A 20,995-nucleotide genomic window follows, 5' to 3' on the forward strand; every position below is an offset into this window, starting at 1 on the left:
GGGGCTCCTGGAGACCAGGGCCTGGGTACATATTCTTTTGTAATAACGCCTTCCCAGCCCGGCCCTCGTTGGGCACTCGGACACCCCCACACACCCTGGGACTCAACCTGTCGAGCAGGGACGGCAGATATGATTACTGCTGTGCTCAGGCCTTGGGGTCCCTTCCAGTCCCCGCGTGCAGTCGCCAAGGGCCAGCCCCCCAGTTGTGGGCGATGACTTCTTTACTGAGAGCAGGGACGAGACATCCCACGGGTTGAACAAAGCCAGACTACTCTCCCAGAGCCCAGAGGCGTCCCGGCACAAACACAAATGCTTCTAATGAGGACGCGGCCTGCGATGAAACGCCCTGTGACCCGGGAGTGTCCGAGGCCTGTGCTGACTGCTGTCCACAACCGGGGCGCCTCCTGCTTTGGGATCCAGACCCCGTCTCCCATCTCGCCCCTCGGTTGAGCGGCTTCCCGTCCTCCACATGCCCGTCTCCACTCACCCTCTGGAGCCAAACGTTCTGCCCTGGGTCCCCCTGATTAGCTGTGTGCTCAAGCATCTTTCTGTATCTCCTCGCTGCCCTGGCTGGGGCCTTGGCTAACCTCCCAGCTGAGCCAGCGAGGCAGGCAGCTCCACCGTTTAGGGGGCGCGGCCCCCAACTCCTCCTCCTTAAAGAAACACTGCCTGGGATTTCATCACAAGCCCATCAAAACATAATCCAGAAAGTTTTGCTTAATGGAATAATCAGGAAATAAATGATGTGGTTAATGGGCTTCCTGGTTAATGGGGGTTAAAACCTCTTTTGTCCGAGGTTTTCCTCAGATGTATCACTAGACCACCACCTCCAGCGCCTGCTGCCACGTGACTCGGTCTCGAACCCTTAACTCCCACGGAACCCTAAGGATAAAGGCAGGCCTTTCCCAGCTCTGCAACCAGACGTGGCCGTTTTTGTTCCCCAGAGCAGCCTGGCGCTCCCACCTCCGTGGGCTGGAGGATGGCAGCTCAGCTCAGCCCCGGGAGAACGTTCTGTGGAGGGGCAGCTGCACCCCCAGGCGCCCACACAGCCGGCGCGCGCGGGAAGCTGGGCTGCGTGGATCCCGGGCCGCAGGACAAAGCGCGGGTCCGGATCCGCTCACCTGCAGAACCCGTGTCGATACAGCAGCTGCCGCCCCTAGGCTGGCCTGGCCACCCACCCTGCCCCAGCCCTGGGGACGACAGGCCTAGAGCAGAGCTGACCTGGGAGACCTCGGGCAGGGCCGGGGGCTGAGAGGGAGAAGCAGCCAGCACACGGCAGCGCGGATGGCAGAGCTCTGAGCGCGTGCAGACCTGTCCTGGCCGCACGTGGGTCTCTCCAGGACCAGCTCCGAACACGCCTCACCGCTGCATATCAGGTATGGGACGCCTGCAGACAGCTTCCAGGTCACTGTGAATGTCAAGTACGGCAACACAGAAAACTTAGAAAGCTGTCAAAGTGCCATTGCTGGTAACTCAGGCTAAAAGCCCCGAAGTGCTACAGATATGGGGCCTCGAGTTACTCAGTCCCCTCCCTTAACCCCCAGCACCACAGTCCCCTCAGCTTGGCAGCCACGGCCTCATCACAGCAGCACACGTGTCCCACATGCGCAGCTTGATGTATACAAGCACACCCCTCCCCCAAGGCCTCTCCCCCGCAGGCCCCACCTTCCAGATTTCTGGCCACAAGGAAGTTCCAGGCAGAGGTGGCTAGGCCAGTGGGGGCCACAGGCGTTGCCTCCATCTTCCGCTTGGTTCTGGCTCCAAGAATAATTAGGAAATCCCTGTGAGGGGAATACCAGGCCATCTGTCACCAACATCCAGGATGGGAGGAGATGGCCTGGCCTAGGGGGCCTGATGACAGGAGCACGGCTGATGGACACAGGGGCAGAAGGAAACCTACCTGCTGGGCCAGCTGCCCCAGCCAGGATTCATAGCTGTCAGGAAACTGCAACCATCAGATGCAAAGAAACCCAAATCTAGGCACAACGGTGGGGGGGGCAGCAGGAGGGGTCCCTGAGCCCCAGTAGAGGAGGGTCACCAAACATGGGGGGTGGTGGGGCGCAGGGGATGAATGGGTGGATGGATGGGTGGGTGGATGGTGGATGGATGGGTGGATGGGTGGGTGGATGGATGGATGGGTGGATGGATGGGTGGGTGGGTGGGTGGGTGGGTGGATGGGTGGGTGGATGGGTGGGTGGGTGGGTGGATGGGTGGATGGATGGGTGGGTGGATGTGTGGATGGATGTCAGTTCTCTCTCCTCAAAGCATAAGCACAGGGAGAAAGCCACAAGTTAACAGAGACAATTTCCTCCCCCGAGGCCTCAGTAACTTCACCTGTCGACCGGGGGTTTGATTTGTCTCACCTCCCTCACGGGATGGCTTTGAGTATCAAATGACGTCGAGCGCATTTGGACATAGCTTTGGCAAGTGTCACTGAATCATGTACGTGAGCCATGTACTGTTTCTTTTTATTTTTAATTTAAAATTTTAAGTATTTATTTATTTAGGCTGTGCCGTGCAGCTTGTGGGATCTTAATTCCCCAACCTGGGATCGGACCCGTGCCCCCTGAAGTGGAAGCCCAGAGTCCTAACCACTGGACCGCCAGGGAATTCACCTTGTACTGTTATTATCTAGATTAAGTGGAGTGAGTAGAAATTAGTGAGAGGTTTGGATTAGAGGCTATAATTTAAAAAAATTTACTTTATTCCTTTCAAGTATATGTAGTTACAGGAACTAATTACTAATGGTATATTTTCAAGTCCAAGTCCTGCTGGGCCTACTACAATGAATAGGAAAAAAATCATAATTAGCAGCCTTATCTGTATGCAAACAACGAATGTTCCCAAAGACCTTAACGCCATTTACGTTCTTCTTTTAAGTGATTAAATTGCTCGCAAACCCCTTTCTCACTAGAAAGTCTAAAAGTGAACTTGAACCAGCCAAAACCATTAACGTCTAATTGTTCCAAATTCCAAACGGACGAAGTCTCAGCTGATATTGTTTTCCAGGCACAGGACATGAAAACACAAAAGGTAGCTGCGCCCATGAAGTTCACAGACCCTCATTTCTGGGTGTGAAGCTTAGATTCGCCGACAGCCCACTGTGTTAGTCTTGGGTCCGTGTCGTCTGGGATGAGCCTGATAGCGGCTTTGACCTGGGAGAGGCCGCGGCTGTGAGCTTCCTGTCTTCCTGTCACAGGGACAGCAGGACACCAGGGCCGTGTGAGAAGGGTCTCACGCCACCTGAACACAGATACGTTTTTTTCTTCTCTGTTGCATTTTGAAAAGCCACGACCAGGACTCTTTTGTTCTTCCTCCAAGTAAAAAGCATACTTGGCAGCTAAGGCCGTTTTTCAGCCTCTGTTTGACGCCTTCCCTTCCGGTTAAAATTATATGAGGCCCCGAGGCATGTCTGGTGATCACGAGCCACTCTCTTGGCTAGACGTGTAGTTTTTATGTGAATAGCATTATTGTTATATGATATAAAACGCAGGGAAAATGGAAGATTGACTACTTCTCTGATTAAAATTTGGCCTACCAAAGAAGTTTTGAGAAATCAAGCGTCAGAACTTCTGCCTTCAGCCGAGATGGACTAACAGGGCCCAGATTTACCCTCCCACCCAAAAAGGTGAAAAATGGAAAAGATATATGAAACATGTGTTAGACGTTAGCCATCAGGCAACAAAGAACAGTGATGCCTGAGAGGGGCAGCCGGCGGGGGCCTGCAGAGGGTTTTCCAGTCCCCGGTGTGAGGAGATGGACCCCAGCAGAGCCTCCCACAGTTGAGGAGACGAGAGGGCGGGGCAGGGCTGCCAAGGCTGCTCAAAGCTTAGGGGCGTTACTGCAGAGGAGCGGGTTGCCCAGAAGGGGGCTTGGAGACCTGCAGAGGGTTTGTCTTCAGGCTGTGGATGAGTCCTGACCCACACAGGCATGGGAGGGAGTCCCCTCAAGTTCTAGTAAAGAGCGGTGGTCCTAAAGGATTAAAGGGAGAGATGCTCGGTCCCCACACAAGGCTGACACACGGTGGAACATACTTCACAGGGCATCGAGGAGTGTCCTCAGAAGGGTTTTGCCCTGAGAGTGGGAAAAATTAGCCTCAGCCTAAGTGTTCCCATCAAACAAGGTTTGGTCCCATCAAACAAAGTTTAAAAGCTAAAAAGACCCAAAAGGATCAAAACTTTCCAAGTGACTTAAACTGCATCCCAGAACAAGCATTCATTAAGAACACAGAACATATCCAGCCCTCAGTGAGGCAAAATTCACAATGTCTGACCTCTGATCATGCAAAGAGGCAGGAAATTACAATCCAAATGAGACGAAAAATCAGTCAATGAACATCAACTAAACATCACACCAATCACGGAGTCAGCAAACGAGGATATTGACACAGGTATAATTACCTCCTACGCGTTCAGGAAGTCAGAGGAATGAGTGAACATGTTAACAAACCAAGCTTCTCGCATTAAAGGCTGCAGTGTCGGGACCGAAACACTCTAGAGCCACAGGGGATTGGATGCCGTGGAAGAGGACACAGCACGAGAAACTGAGGAAAGCAAAACAGAAAAGGTCTGCGGAACTGAGCGTTGGTGGACTGTGGACCGACTTCACGCAGCCACGTGTGCGTGACTACAGCTGCGGAAGGCGGGGTAGAAACATTGGACGGGATCGTGGCTGCCATGTTCCACTTCTGATGAAAACCATAAAGCCACGGATCCTTGAAGCTCAACAAACCCCGAGCACAAACGACACGCATGTGAGGGCAGAGGCGGCTGAGGATGGGGGCTCACACGCCCCAGCTCCCACCTCCCGCATGTGACTTAACCTTCCCCCCCCCACCCCAACAGATGCTCATTAGTGTTTTTCCTCATCCTTTTTGGAAAAAACGAGGAGTGGCTGCCAAGGACAAATGTGCCCTGGTAATTAAGGTCATGACCACGAGCTGCAGCCCTGCAGCCACGCGGAGGTCACGATGCTTGAAGACCTGTGGTCACAGCCTCCAAAACACAGCAGCCGCTGGAGGATGGGAGATTCTACGGGTGTGTGTGTGTGTGTGTGTGTGTGTGTGTGTGTGTGTGTGTGTGAGGGGGGTATCTGCAGCTCTGTTTGCAGAAGGGCCCTGTGGCAGATCCCACCGTCAGCAGGGAGGTCGTGTGAAATGCCTGCAGCAGCTCCATTCTTTAAGAAACGGGATGAGGCACTGGTGGCCCCCGTGAGGCGCTTTTCTCCGCTCTTGGAATTTGGACGTGTGAAGCGAAAGACACACGTGTAATCTGGGGCCTGGTTGGCACCACCTGGACAACTCAGTCTCACAGGCAGAGGCCCTAGTTTCCTGGCAGGAACCAGGACAGGGTGATTCCACCCAAGAGGCTGTAGAGGGCACGGGCGAGAGCTGCATGCTACTTGGGCATCAACGAACACGCAGTCATCTTATAGTTAGCGTAATTGTTTTGGCACAAAGAATTATAAATACAACGTGCTTCACATATGGGATTCCAGATTGGGTTAGTGACCCAGAGTCTGTCTCAGGGACTGATAATCTAAAAATTGAACAAGGGAAAGCAGTCCTTCAAGAAGGAAAACACACAATTACAATATTACCGGGAATTCCACTCCTAGGTGTGTACCCCGGAGAACTGCAAACAGGGGCTGAACAAAAACTCACATACGAATGTTCAGAGCAGTGCTACTCACAGTAGCCAAAAGGTGGAAACAGCCCAGATGTTCATCGTCTGATGATGGACACCAAGTGTGGTCCATCCACACAGTGGATAGTATTTGGCCACAAGGAATGACGTTGTGATAAACGCCGTGATGTGGGTGAACCTTGAAATCACTCTGCCCCGCGAAAGAGGCCATGAAGCATCCAGCACGTACAAACCCACGCGCAGAATTGACGTGGTTCCCAGGGGCTGGGAGACGGGGTGGGGAGTGACGGCTCACAGGCACAGGGTTTCCTTCTGGGGGACACAGGTGGTGGTCACACAACGCTGTGAATGTACCAAATGCCCCGAGTTGTGCGCTTTAAATCGGCTCATTTCATCTTCTGTGAATTTTACCTTAATTGAAAAAAAACAGTGGAGCAAGGACTTCTCCCACATCTGGCCCTTTTCTCTCCGCTTCAGCCGCTCCGGTCTTTCTTCTTTCTTCTCCCCAAACACATCAACTCAAATGCAGTTTATTTATTGCAACGCGGAACATATTTCTGAAGGAATATGTAATGAGAGTGGCGCAGAGACCCCCTCCTTGCAGTATCGTTGGCTGGGGCCGACGGCGGGGATCCACGGGATCGAAGCAGCTGGGCCCGCGGGTCCCTCCTCGAAGCCAGGGCGGGGCCCACACATCCTAGGTGGCGGGGAGGGAGCGGCCTGTCTGGGTGACAGGGTCGGGGGGCCGCAGGAAGTCTTCCAACCAGCCGGGACCCGCCTCCTCAGGTCAGGGGCGCGCTTGGACAGACAGGGGTACTCCCACGGCGAGCTCTTCTCAGGCCGCACTTGGTCTGACGTTTAGCGGATTTTCTTCACACTGTCCCGTCCTGGGCTGGGGCTGGGCTGGAACCACAGGCAGCGCGGGAGGGGGAGAGAGGGGAGGTCAGCAGGGCAGCCCCTTGAGGCTGCCCCGCTTGTCCCGCGTCAGCGGCTCTGGGGCCGCACCTGCCCGGTTTCTGCAGGGCCGAGTTCACCCCGGACGTCGCGGGCGGGAGGTGACCCGACGCTCCGGGTCTATATGCTTGAGCAAAACACAGTAGCTGCCTGCCGGAAACAAGCTGGTGGGGATGCTTTCCTTATTATTCAAGAGCAACAGAAAAGAAACAAAAACTAAGTAAATGGGTATTCGCAGAAGCCCAGCCTCCTCTGCAGAAACCATCATTTTATAAATGTACATTTTTATTTCTGGAATATAAAATGCTGTTGTTGGGAACGGGGGTAGGCTTGTAAAAACTCACTTTGGAACTAACCGCCTCCAGCACACTCTTCAGAGAGGCGGATGGAGGTCTGCCCTCCTCTGCACCCCCGGCTCCGGGATTCCCTTTGGGGCCCAGCTCTCCAGACGGACCTGGGGGCTCGAGGGCACCTTGTCCACAATCCCCACCAGGCCCTCTGCGTGTGTCCCCGATTCCCTAAGCTCCCGTGGACATTATCGTTGGGTTCCCTTCAAACACGTCGGCACAGAAACGGGCTGGGAGAGTCTGTTGCTACCTGCGTTGATGAGATTCTTCTAGGACTTTACCTCAATCTGTAAACCTTCTGGCCAGAGAAACAGGAATTCTTGCGGTTTGAAAGTCCTGAATGCAAAATATTGTTTCCATAATTCAGGGCACTCATCCCTAGAGAAGCTCCAGGTGTCACCCTTGCTTTATCAACAACTAGATGCTATTCTCCCACCCAAGCCTGAGGCAGGGGTTGGGGGTAGGGGCAGGGAGGGTGCTGCTAGAAGCAGAAGGAGACGGCAAAGCCAGGCGGCCACTCGCCTCGTCCTGTACGGCGATGGCGGGTCTCCTGTGAGCGTGGGAGGCCTCGCCAGGCTCCATCTCTGGGCAGAGATGTTGACGGCCTCCCCGACGTGGAAGCAGGAAAGACACACCCCTCACACTGCTCAGCGGGAAGCCCCTCTTACAGACACAGAAGTACACGGACCTACAGCAGAGAACGCGCTTAAGAACAGAGAAGGAGTTTCCACACGCAGAATGAATCACTCTCAAACTACGATTGTCCAGCAAAAAAATATTGCTTTATTGGATCGATTTTCTAACTACAAAGAGAGCTAACACAGTATCAAACACTTCCTTTCCATAGGACAGTCTCCCGAGAAATGTCTCATGCAACTCCTAGGAGGCTAAATGCAGGGCAGGGCTTCAGGCGGGAAGGCAGGGTCATATGTACACGAAGCCATATATCTTCAGCTCTTCACAGTAATGCGCAAATGTTACAGATATGGCTTTCAGACTTTCGGTTCTGTGACTTAAAAAAACAGTAAGACTTGATCGTACAGAAGAACATTTTCAAAATAATTCTTTCTGTGGGAGAGCGCTTTCCCCACCAAAACGCCGAGTCTGGTGACAGGACTTGTCACCTCCCCCGAGGGTGCCATTCGATTCAGCGGAGTTCCAGGAGGGGGGCGTGAGCTCCTAAGGCACAGTTATCAGGTTAAACATGTTTTCGTTAAAACCATGCTTTTTGGTTACGTGAAACGACAGGTCACTGCTAGCAATAATGCGTAATAAGCTGTTAAGGGTACAAAATGCAGTAGTAAAGCTCACACTAACCTATCTGGTAACAGTAACTAGTCTGGAAACACACTACAGTCACCACATATTAAACGCTGTTTTTGGTTATCGTTTCCTTAGATGAAGCAGAGTTATAAGGCTTCTGTGAAATAATAATCTTACAGCTGAACAAATATATTACACTCCTTCTGTAACGTTATTTATAGTTTCTTTCCAATTTTGCTGTTTGGTAACAGACGGTATTGTGGACGCACCTCTCCCGGCTTTTAAAGTGCTTGGTTAACTGCAGGAGAGGAAAACACACAGACCTCCTGGGGGGTGGGTGACGCCCCCTCGGAAGTGGCTGGGAAGCTGGGTTTGGAGCCCCAGGTGAATTTTCCAGAATGGATACTGGTTATTGCTGACATGGACGCCCTTGCTGGGCGAAGAGTGAGTATCACCACCTCCGTTATGTTCATACATAAATACACGGCTATAGATGTACACACATGCAAATGCAAGATCTATCCCGAGACAGATAGATTTCTTTTTTTGTCCAGTAACCTACCTTGTGCTATTCAACTTACCTGTGCTATGTTCGAAGCCAGATTAAAAACAAAATCCTAACATGCTATAATGAACAGCCCTAAGGCTTGAGTAACACAGGGTAGGGAAGGCAGTCATGAAAGAGCTGAGATGACACCTTGGAAGAGTCCTGAAATGCACCGAGTAAGGCAACAGAATTGTATATTACAGCCCAGGAAAAGGTGAAGAGAGTAGGAAACATGTTAGGTTCTCCTCACCGTGCCCGGCTAACGTGTTAGGTTCTCCTCACCGTGCCCGGCTAGCCAGTATTCTCTTAATTTATACATAGGATGAAGCCTCATGACGAAATGTCTCTACAGCTTTTGCTCTCACAAATACTCTCCTGGTAGCCAGTTCAATGCTCAATTCCACGATGCCCTGCTGCTGCGGTCTGCTTAAATAAGGCACTTCCAGTATGAAATGCAGGGGTGCCTGAAGGGTACGCTTGGGGTCAGGCTGCCACGTCGGGTTGCGGTCACGAGGGGCACATCACACGGTCTGTCTTCTGTGCTTCCCCTACCCACCCACCTTCGTCTCCTTATTGAGATGACTTTCCTTCAGAAGATGGAGTGGTCCTTCCTTCCTTCCTTGAGCTACTTCTTCATACGAATGATCTAAGCCTTCACTAAGGTGGAAGTTCCGAGTGGTACCAGGTGTGAGTTCAGTCTGTTGACTCAGTTGTCACCGTCGAATCAACACCACGCAGCTTCTGAGAGTCCCAATTGCCGACTACGAGTGGAGGTTGGTACTGGAGAGGTCGTTTCGTATTATCTCGTTTACTGCAAGAAAACAAAAATAGAGAGCATTAGAGAGACAGGACTCTGCATACGAGCTTACATAAATCACCAGAAATTCCATCAGTCAGTTATGTTCAGCCTGTGAAAAGGTGTCCCCAGAGGACGCGGTGTCCTGAGCCGGCAGGACTCAGGTCCCGACGACTGACCCAGGTGCCGGTGCGCAGCCTGTGCTCCCGCAGGTTTGCGAAACCAAAAGATAATCCCCGCAGCGGAAGCACCCTGGTGAAGTCCTCGCCCCGTGGGCCCCTCTCCGTGGCCTCGTGGTCAGACGGGCCAGGGCAGCTTGGGGAGGAGCGCTGGTCTCCCGGGCCTGGGCCTCCCTTTGTTCGGGGCTCTTCCTTCACGTCTGTCCCGTTGTTCGTGTCCATGACTGGCCTGTGATTTTTGGCAGCCGGAGGGGAAGTGAGAGGAGCTGGCAAAGGCCACGGGAGTGACCTGCACGGCATCTGCCCCCCATCACGGCACCAGATGGGGAAATGCTGCCCAGAGGCTGTCACCACCGCTCGCAGGGCTCAGAGGTGGGGACGTGCTTGCGTCACGGAACTGCCTGGGCTCCCTCTACTGCCAGATAAACCGTGTGTTTCTGCAGGGCCCCCGCCCAGCCAAGGGCGGCTTCCTGGAGCAATTAGTGGAGTGCGTTTCCCGAGCCCACTCCCTTCCCTAAACTGCCTTTCAACACACCCCCCCCCACCTATTTTTAAGAATAACAATAATAAGGCCCAGCGGGGGAACCAGGAATTGTGTCACGGGAACTGATAACAGAACGTGCTGGCCCTGGTTCAGTCAGGAGCCCGCCCTGCGGACCCCAGACCCGGGCTCCTCCCGAGGGGCCGCCAGCACGCGGGAAGGGGGAGCCGGGCAGCGGCCTGCAGGGGACACGCCTGACCGACATGGCCACCTGACGTGCACCACATGTCCTCTGCAGCCGGCCCTGCCTCGCACGGTAAACAGCGGAGGGACTGTGCTCACCCGGCCAAGTGCCTCCCCGGCCACCAAGGAGGCCAGGACGAGGCCCAGGGCACGGGCAGCTCCAGGGTGGTGGGCCGTCTCTGTGCCACTCGGCCGCCCGGGGCATGGGGTGGCGGGACTCGGGCCACCAGGGCCAGAGCTCCTGTTTCCCCCACGTCACGGGTCCAGCCTGTGTGTCCCTAAGAGGCACGGCCCCGTCCACACCTTGCAGAACGTCGCCATGAAAGAACATTCTGACAAGAACACTCACACGTCCCGTCTCTTGGGGGTTTGGTCTGGGTCAGGACAGGCCGCACCTGCACGCAGGGTGTCTCTGTCTCAGGCCAAACGTGTGGAACGTACTAGAAAGATACAGGGTGTGTGTCGGGGGGACCCACACACGAGGTGTGACAGCACTGGAACCACAGGGCCCTGCGCCCTGTATCACTCAGCGAGCGACGGTTTACAAGGTGCTTTCATGGCCACCGTCGCGTTTGTCCTAAAGCAGCCTAGGTCATGGGCCCAGTGGGGCTTCCTAACTGGTTCTGAGAAAAGTGAAAGGTTTGGGGCCACACATAGGCCAGAGTCCCTCCCACCAGGTGGCAGGTGCTACTGGGAGGGGGGAAGGGAGGCGGCGGGGCCACCTCCACCCAGAAGAGAAGTTAGAGTCAAAACCTCAAAGCAGGCCCTACACGGTGGGAACAGTGGTAAACAAGGTCCCACATGAAGAGGAGGCGTGAAAGTTCAATCGTACCACACAGAACTGGGGTTTGCCTTCCCACTAAGGGTTGAGGACAGTGAAAGTCCCAGAGCAGAAATCTGATTCTAGTAAGACCAGCAAGAGGGGTAGAAAAATGTCTGAGGGGTAATAATGACAGGAATTGGGATGGAAGCCTGAGGGGCAATGATGAAGGGAATTGGGAAGGAGGCCTGAGGGGTAATAATGACAGGAATTGGGCGGGAGGCCTGAGGGGTAATAATGAAATTGGGAGGGAGGCCTGAGGAGTAATAATGAAGGGATCCGAGAGGGAGGCCTGAGGGGTAATAATGAAGGGAATTGGGAGGGAGGCCTGAGGGGTAATAATGAAGGGGATTGGGATGGAAGCCTGAGGGGCAATGATAAAGGGAATTGGGAAGGAGGCCTGAGGGGTGATAATGACAGGAATTGGGCGGGAGGCCTGAGGGATAATGATGAAGGGAATTGGGAGGGAGGCCTGAGGGGTAATGATGAAGGGGATTGGGAGGGAGGCCTGAGGGGTAATGATGAAGGGAATTGGGAGGGAGGCCTGAGGGGTAATGATGAAGGGAATTGGGAGGGAGGCCTGAGGAGTAATAATGAAGGGATCTGAGAGGGAGGCCTGAGGGGTAATAATGGAGGGAACTGGGAGGGAGGCCTGAGGAGTAATAATGAGGGGGATTGGGAAGGAGGCCTGAGGGGTAATAATGAAGGGAATTGGGAGGGAGGCCTGAGGGGTAATGATGAAGGGGATTGGGAGGGAGGCCTGAGGAGTAATAATGGAGGGAACTGGGAGGGAGGCCTGAGGAGTAATAATGAGGGGGATTGGCAAGGAGGCCTGAGGGGTAATAATGAAGGGAATTGGGCGGGAGGCCTGAGGGGTAATGATGAAGGGAATTGGGAGGGAGGCCTGAGGAGTAATAATGAGGAGGATTGGGAAGGAGGCCTGAGGGGTAATAATGAAGGGAATTGGGAGGGAGGCCTGAGGGGTAATGATGAAGGGAATTGGGAGGGAGGCCTGAGGGGTAATAATGAAGGGGATTGGGAGGGAGGCCTGAGGAGTAATAATGAGGGGGATTGGGAAGGAGGCCTGAGGGGTAATAATGAAGGGAATTGGGAGGGAGGCCTGAGGAGTAATAATGAAGGGATCTGAGAGGGAGGCCTGAGGGGTAATAATGACAGGAATTGGGCGGGAGGCCTGAGGGGTAATAATGACAGGAATTGGGTGGGAGGCCTGAGGGGTAATGATGAAGGGAATTGGGAGGGAGGCCTGAGGGGTAATAATGAAGGGGATTGGGAGGGAGGCCTGAGGAGTAATAATGGAGGGAACTGGGAGGGAGGCCTGAGGGGTAATGATGAAGGGAATTGGGAGGGAGGCCTGAGGGGTAATAATGAAGGGAATTGGGAGGGAGGCCTAATGGGTAATAATGGAGGGAACTGGGAGGGAGGCCTGAGGAGTAATAATGAAGGGAATTGGGAGGGAGGCCTGAGGGGTAATAATGACAGGAATTGGGCGGGAGGCCTGAGGAGTAATGATGAAGGGAATTGGGAGGGAGGCCTGAGGGGTAATAATGAAGGGGATTGAGAAGGAGGCCTGAGGAGTAATAATGAAGGGATCCGAGAGGGAGGCCTGAGGGGTAATAATGAAGGGGACTGGGAGGAAACCTTAGGGGTAATAATGACAGGAATTGGGAGGAAGGCCTGAAGGGTAATGATGAAGGGGAGTGGGAGGAAGGCCTGAGGGGTAATAATGACAGGAATTGGGAGGGAGACCTGAGGGGTAATAATGAAGGGGAGTGGGAGGGAGGCCTGAGGGGTAATGATGAAGGGGATTGGGAGGGAGGCCTGAGGGGTAATGATGAAGGGGATTGGGAGGGAGGCCTGAGGGGTAATGAGGAAGGGGATTGGGAGGGAGGCCTGAGGGGTAATGAGGAAGGGGATTGGGAGGGAGGCCTGAGGGGTAATGAGGAAGGGGATTGGGAGGGAGGCCTGAGGGTTAATAACGAAGGGGATTGGGAGGGAGGCCTGAGGGGTAATAATGAAGGGAATTGGGAGGGAGGCCTGAGGGGTAATAATGAAGGGAATTGGGAGGAAGGCCTGAGGAGTAATAATGAAGGGGATTAGGAGGGAGGCCTGATGCGTAATAATAACAGGAATTGGGCAGGAGGCCTGAGGGTTAATAATGACAGGAATTGGTGGAAGGCCTGAGAGGTAATGATGACAGGAATTGGGAGGGAGGCTGTAGGGGTAATGATGAAGGGAATTGGGAAGGAGGCCTGTGGGGTAATAGTGAATGGAATTGGGAGGAAGACCTGAGGAGTAATAATGAAGGGAATTGGGATGGAGGCCTGAGGGGTAATGATGAAGGGAATTGGGAAGGAGGCCTGAGGAGTAATAATGAAGGGAATTGGGAGGGAGTCCCGAGGGGTAATAATGACAGGTATTGGGAGGGAGGCCTGAGGAGTAATAATGAAGGGATCTGAGAGGGAGGCCTGAGGGGTAATAATGACAGGAATTGGGAACGAGGCCTGAGGCGTAATGATGAAGGTAATTGGGAGGGAGGCCTGAGGGGTTAATGATGAAGGGGATTGGGCGGGAGGCCTGAGGAGTAATAATGAGGGGAATTGGGAGGGAGGCCTGAGGGGTAGTAAGGCAGCAGCAGAGTAGCTGCGAATCTTTTAGTTACTCAGGGTTATGCAGACCACAGGAAAAATAACATCTGTCTGACAAGAGAAAAGGGGAAGGAGCCTCAGAAGTGGGCTTCCCCCTACTACCCACTGGGGCACCTGAACCTCGGAGGGGGCGCCCAGGGTGGTAGGAGGCGGCACCATCGCTCGATGTGTCCTGGACATTCTGGGCCCAGACGCAGGCCGTGGCGTGGCTACTCTCTGAGTGAGGCTCGGCCCTGTCCTCCTTTGGCCCCGTCGGGAGCCTTCAGGAGAGCGGCATGGGACGCGCCAGGGCAGCTGAAGCTCTTGCCCATCACGGTGGGCCAGTAGTGGTATCTGACGAGCCTCCCTGAGGACAACCTGTCAGCTGGACCCACTGCTGTCCACACCTGGCAAGGTCAGGCTGGAGTCACAGGGTTTCATTCCTTTTAGGAACAGACTCAAGAACCACCCCACACGCACAAACATCCTCCAGCATCTTCCCTGAGCGCCGCAGGGCCTGAGCCGGGCAGCTGCCCAAAGTGAAGCTGGACGGCCAGGAGCCCCATGGCAGATGACGCTTCACACAAGCGTCCACACGGCTGAGAGTGGACGCCCAGACCTCACTCTCTTCTAGAGACACAATCTGGACAGGAACCCTGTAGGGAAGCCATGACGGTCCCATTTCACAGATGGATAAAGAAAGACCACATCAGGGAAGGGCTGCCGAGGTGGAGGGGCCTTTGACGGTGGGCGAGGGTGCGAAGCACAGGGTCCTGGGGCCCCGCCGCCTCCCAGCCACATCCTATCTTCCCTCCGTGAGGTCATGGGTCCGAGCCCGTATCAGTCCCGGCCGCGGGGCTCTGTGTGGGTGATTTTGGGGGTGGCTTTCTCTCTCTGATATGGTTGTGCCGATGACACCTACGATTTCCCACAATGTCTTCTCTCTACTGATAATTTCCATCTTCTTATTCAGCTTTTCCACCGACACAGAGGTTTTTTTTATCTTTACAGAAGTATCTTGAACTGCAGGTAACATGTGACCCTCACGGATCGTCAGGAACCTGAAAGAGGAACCTTTGCTCTGCCTCACGTCAGATGTCCTTGCAACAGGATGTGGTGAGCTGTTATACCACAATTTAATAAGAAGGGTTTTTTCCCTTATATTTAATTTTTCTCTAAAATGCTCCTAAGGTGGAAACTCTTGTTTTTTTTCTAAAACTCATGTGTCAGTTTGAACTGTTGTTTCAATCTGGGGTATGTACGCAGGGTGTTATGTGTATATCTGATACACACACACAAATCCACCTCTCTATATAAATCTGGAATTGAGAGAAAAGGAAGTTAGCATTTTTTAAAATACCCAAACTAGCATGTACAAAGTACAGGCATAGCTTTTCACCTGTACTTGCATGACGTTTGTAAATATCCTTCCTGACACTATAGAAAGATGTCTCTGCTATTCGTAAATGAGCATGTAAATTAACTAATAAGGGGAAACGTCCTTTTTAAAGTCAAATATTTGTACTTTCATATCTGAGTTTCTTCTTTTGAGCCGCACTTGGAGAACAGTTGGCGTCAGAGCTTCACGCTGTAGTGAAACATCCATGGTTCATCTCTCAGGTTTCACGTGTGGGTTCTGTGTGACTATCTTGAGAACAGCGCAAACCTAAAAGGGACTGGGAGTCCAAACAGTTCTTATGTATTTCTCCCCTCTCGACGCCTAACCTTTAAGCAAAGTGCTCCCACGTTTCTGAATGCTAAACTAGGGATCTCGAGACAAATCTTAAGGAATGAACAAACCACGGATTTACCCAACACCTACGCAGCCTTCAGTGTTCATTTCTAAGCCCGCGCATGTACATCATTCTTGATTCCGCAGCAACCCCTCGAGAAAGACAAGGCAGGCAGTGTGACGATGGAGGCTTGGCCAGTGGGAACGGGGCCGCTGCCCTTGAGTGACAGGGGAGAAGCTGAGATCGGGACTCGGGGCCGCCCTCCTCCCCACCTGCACGCCCCGCGGCTCTGGGAGCTTCCAGGCTGCTCCCTCCCGGCTCCACGGGCAGACCCACAGGGCCGGCGTGAACTGCTCTCTTCTCAGTGCTTACTGGGAAAGTCGGGAAGGCGCAGGGGAAAGGTGGACGGGCACAGCCCAGCCCTCGGGACCCCTGCCTGTTCATCCCCTCCTCCTGGGCCTGCCCCCCACCCCCAGGTCCCTTCTGTCCCTGGTCCTCACGTCCTCCGCTGCGAAGCCAGTCAGAACACAGACGCGAGGGGAGGCGAGGGCACAGTCACTGCTTTCCTTTTCTGTGCACATTTCTCTTTCAACAGAACAAAACATCAACACACCCACCAACCACCACACACACACAGTGCTGTGTTTGAGCTAAAAAGACCTTTTCTTTCAGTCATTTTTCCTGTATAGCTTTTACGTGCTTCAGAAACTTTTTTTTAAAAAAGGAGGACAAGTTGCAGGTGACCGAGGACTATTTCCCCTGCCCTGGGGGAGCCACACGCCAGCAGCACGGCCCCGGCTCTAAAACCGACGGCAGATGAGCTGGTCGGTACCAACCTGCTGGCGCAGGTACCGGCGCCAGGAGGGGGCATGCTGGCCGCCGTCTCAGGAACGTCACCCCAACGCCACGGCAGCGCCAGCCTGTCACATGAGCAGCCCGGGGAGGCTCTGAGAGCTGCCCCGCGCCGAGGGGCCTGGCGAGCTTCTCACTCTTCTCTTCTCACCATTCTACCCGACTTGACTTGGTTTTCAGATTTGACATCCGAGCAGCAGCGGCCCGCCGTCGAAGCGCGGGGGCCGTGGCTTGCGGGGGGCCTCTCACCCTCCCAGCCCCGAGGCGGGTCCTCACAGCCAGTGTCACGGCCTTATCGGTCCCAGGACTTTATCAGCAACAGTCCCGCTTCCCTTACTCTAAGTGAAGAAGCGATATAGTAATACTTCTGTGCTCGACTCTAAATAATCGGGACTTGGAACACAGTGATAATAATATCACTTTGCTCTGCGAGAGGAAAGAATGACTACGATGGAAAGCCCAGGGTCCTGACACCCAGCAGGTCCCCGACACCCCAGGAAATACAGGACAGCACGTGGTCAGAGTCAAAATATAAAGCAACCCCTACGGAGCGACAGAAGCTACAAGAGGGCTTCAAGGTGGAGCTGTTTTTAAAGACGGCCTGGCCCGGTTTCCCTGGGCAGCACCTGGGCCCCGGCTCCTCCGACGCCAGTGGGCAACCTCGAAGCCAAGCATCCTTTACTTTTTCAACTTCTCTCAGACCTAAGTTCTTGCCATGTCCACGTTGTATCGTTCAAACCATCACTCAGAGACGTGTGAGCAGCCTGTGACCTTCCTTTAGAAAACCTGATACAAGGCCTTCGCCCTGAACACGCTGTGGGAAAAGTGCTGGACAAAGGCCACCGTCCTTTCCTCATTCTGTCCTCTGTCCTCATTCTGCCTCCAAAGGCCCCCTGAGACTGTCCTGCCCCTGTGGGGCCTGGAGGTTTTCTCTGTGAAAACAGGAGGCTTGACTAAGGCCCCTTTCTGCCCCAAGGATCAGGGAACTCCTCAGTCATGTCAGAGGGAGAAACAGATTCCTCCTGGGTTAGAGTTCTATGTGCTGGGAAAGGCATGCCCCCGCATCTTCCCAGCTCTGGGGGGCAGCTACTACTCTGATTCTTACTTTGGATGGGACCAGAGAGGGCAGGAGACACACCAGTGCTCACACAGCGGGGACGGCAGGGGCCTCCCTGGGGGGGCAGCCCGGGCAGAGGGGCTGGCGACAGGGCAGCCCCTCGGTCTGTCTCGATGTGGCAGGATGGCCGCTGAGAAGCCTCCATCAGCAGGCTCGCCATCCTGCATGGGTAAAGGGAAGACAAGTGCTCTAGCACCTTCTGGTGAACTTTCAATCTACCAACTGTCGGAAAAAGAGAAAACGACTGGGCGTGTGAGTGGCAGCCGCCCTGGTCTGAAGTTAATGCAAAGTCTGGGTTCAACCACAAGACACAAAGCGGGATGAGGGACAGGGCCACCTCCACTCTTTCAGTTTCCTTATTTCTGACAACGTGTGTGTGGATCCCTTTATTATCAGAACCAGTATCTGTGTAGGGTTTTCAGGTTAATGAGAACATCAGCCATGTCCTTTCGTTGGTCAGAGAACCGGCAGTGTCGCTAGTCTCTCATCGGACACAGCTGTGAGTGACGACCGGGAAAACCAACGGGAAAGCTGCCTGTGCCTGGCCCCAGGCTGGGAGCGGGCGGTGGGCTCTGTCCCTTTCCCTTGTCGGGACCCCAGCAGAGACGTGGCCCTGCCTGCGGGGCTTGGGGAAGGAAGGGCCAGGAGAAGCAGGTGCTAGAATCTTCCAGCTGGCCTTCACACTGACATCATCCTAGTTTCTCAGGCCTGGGCCTGAGGTTAGAGAATAAGAAATCTAGTTCAGCAGTGTTAACCTAGCCACACTGTTTAATCTTCGCTTAAAAAAAAAAGCTTAATTAACTCGGATAAGGACCATACTTTACAAATAATACCTTTGTGTGAATTAAAAAAAAAAACATATTTGTTGATATAGCTTATCACATTAGCCAAATTCCATGATTACATACTTAACTACATACAACACACTTTAAAGCATCTTTCTCTTTTCCAATAGTTATGTCAGTTCCAATAAGGAAATGAATTGTGCTATGAATTTTTAAAAACTAACAGTATTTATCTACTGCTACTTAGCAAACTAGCCAGCCCAGCAGGGATACTGTCATTTTTTCCATTTATGGCTTTACAACGTTCTGCGATGCTGCTTTTATGGAGAGAACGATTTTCTTTAAAGCATCGGTGTCCTTTAAACAAGAGCAATCCAGGGAACAAAGAAGGCCTTGGCGATTCCACTGCGGGCCCCGTAGAGTTCTGTCCCCGTCCCCGTTCCGACACACCACCACATGCTGCACGAGGTCCCACGATTCTTTCCATCAAAGCTCACCATCAAATTAAACACCACAGAAATAAACGCATGGCACTTGCCCGCTCCATTGTCCTCCGAGGGACAGAAAAGTGCATATTCTTCCAGAGGACAAGTCATCAAAAACATTTTTATTTTTAAGGGAAAGCCAAAATAGCTTTTTGAAGAGCAAAACGAAACAGGAAGGACATTCTTTCCCATTCTCATAACTAAAAGATAATTTAAAAAACTATTTGCTAACTTTCCCAGAAAATACACCTTTGGCTGAAGTAGACAGAAGTAAAGATGTCTCAGGCCAAATCTTTTCTTAAAGAGCTGACTTCTAGGAAGTCTCCAGATGCCATGTGCTGTGCTAAGCCTGCAAATCTAATGATTCTTGGATAAGGAAGCCCTTTGACAGTGGCTGAGAATCCTAATGGATGTACGGATTGTCACTGCTGTGACTCTGTTACCGCTGGGACGCATGTGCCCCCACGTGATGGACACACACCGTCCCCGTTTGCACTGCACACTTACACTCAGTTCTCACTCAGGGTAGCAAAGCGGACGTGAGCTAAGCCGAGATTCAACGCGATTAAAGCCGCAGTTCAGAGATCAGGGCACAGCCAGGGAAGCATGTGCTCCGGTGCCACTGGGAGGGGGCGTCAGCTCAGGTGCAGGAGACGCGAGGTGTTGGCTCCCGTGTGGGTGTTTAGTGTCTTGAGAAGAGGCGGCCTCCTGGCAAGTCCGCCTCCCCACAGGTGGGCCCGGGTCAGTTGTCTCCCAGGTCCGGTGGCCTCTGTGTCCACAGTGTGGCCGCATCTGGTCCACCAGCAGCCCCTGCCCACCCATCTCGGGCTGAAAGAGGCTCTGGGCTGAAAATGGTGATTTTGCCACGAGCGCATCACAACTGCCGTAATTCTGAAAACGCAGAGTTGCAACATCACTAAAGTCCTTTTCTGCTTTTCTGTTTTTTTTTTTTTTTTTCCAGAGATGCTTTGTGAAGCAGTGGAAAATAAAACAGTTTCTCAAGTTTCATTAAAAAGTAAGTTCTCGTGTTACCTCGGGTGTCCTGGACCTATTTCAGCCTTCACTTATTTTTATCTTTTTAATCATAATAAGCCACTGCCACGGGGCCTGCTATTTTTGGAAGGAGAGAATGGGACAGCGGAGGGACTGCATGACGACAAGTCACGGTTTTAATAAAATATGACCCTCCCAGCTGGATGCAGGCTTGGCTCTGATGGACACCATTGTTAGGTGGAGCTGCCAGCCATTAAAACAGAATAATTGTCCTACCTCCGTGGCTGCTTCCTTATTTAGCCTGAACACGCCAAATAATGCAAACGCCCCGCGTGGAAACTCCAGGGCCCGTGGGGAGGGGGCGGCCACCTGACCGGGAGGGTCCCTGGCTCGTCCCCGGGCCTCCCACTGGTGTGTGCCAGTGAATGCTTTCCATGTGACCGGCGCCATTATTTCATCTGTGCCAAACTCACTCTGCTTTACTCGCTGGGGTCATTAAATCACCAACAAGCATTTTTCCAGGGCCTGCTCTGTGCCGCTAGAAAACACACTGCCCCAGTGATGAAATTCCTATTCCAACGATTAACAGAATTGGATAAATAACAAATTTAAAAGCACTCTTTAATTAAAAAATAAAATAGAATAAATGGACGTGGACGAGGAGCCACCGTGGGTTGGCAGGTTTGCCCCCGTCACCCCGCTACGGGAGCACAGGCCCTGCTCTGGCGGCGGGCACATGACGTCAGGGCGCCCTAAGGCCCAAGACACACACCACGTGGCTGGTCTTACTTTGTGGGGCATCAGAAGGGACAGTGAGGTCAAACACGCCCACTCCGAGCCTGGGGCACTTGGGCCCACCTGGGACCCGACCCCCCACCTGGCGCCAGTTTTGGTCAGAAGATGCTGCTTGTGAAGGAAGCACAGGAAGACCCTGGGTCCACAGGAAAAGAAACCACACCTCAAAGCTAAACGTGACCTTGAACTAAACCCTCACCTCACCCGAGCATCATCAGTTTTGTTAGGTGTGATCGTGTAAAAAAATGGCCGTTTAAAAGGATGCCTGTCGGACTTCCCAGGTGGCGCAGTGGCTAAGAATCCGCCTGCCAATGC

General features: G+C 53.2%; 1 protein-coding gene across 1 annotated transcript in view; it reads right to left on the reverse strand.

The window, feature by feature from the left end:
* Positions 1 to 9,162: 9,162 nt before the first annotated feature.
* The window catches only part of NFATC1 (nuclear factor of activated T cells 1), a 96,927-nt gene continuing 85,094 nt past the window's right edge, over positions 9,163 to 20,995 (reverse strand). Inside the window, exon 10 of the mRNA XM_065890548.1 lies at positions 9,163 to 9,567. Within this exon, the coding sequence (XP_065746620.1) occupies positions 9,518 to 9,567 (50 nt within the window). The 3' untranslated portion in view covers positions 9,163 to 9,517. The remainder of the gene's footprint in view (positions 9,568 to 20,995) is intronic.

The sequence above is a fragment of the Phocoena phocoena genome, chromosome 13 (assembly GCF_963924675.1).
Source record: "Phocoena phocoena chromosome 13, mPhoPho1.1, whole genome shotgun sequence".
Taxonomy (NCBI): Eukaryota; Metazoa; Chordata; class Mammalia; order Artiodactyla; family Phocoenidae; genus Phocoena; species Phocoena phocoena.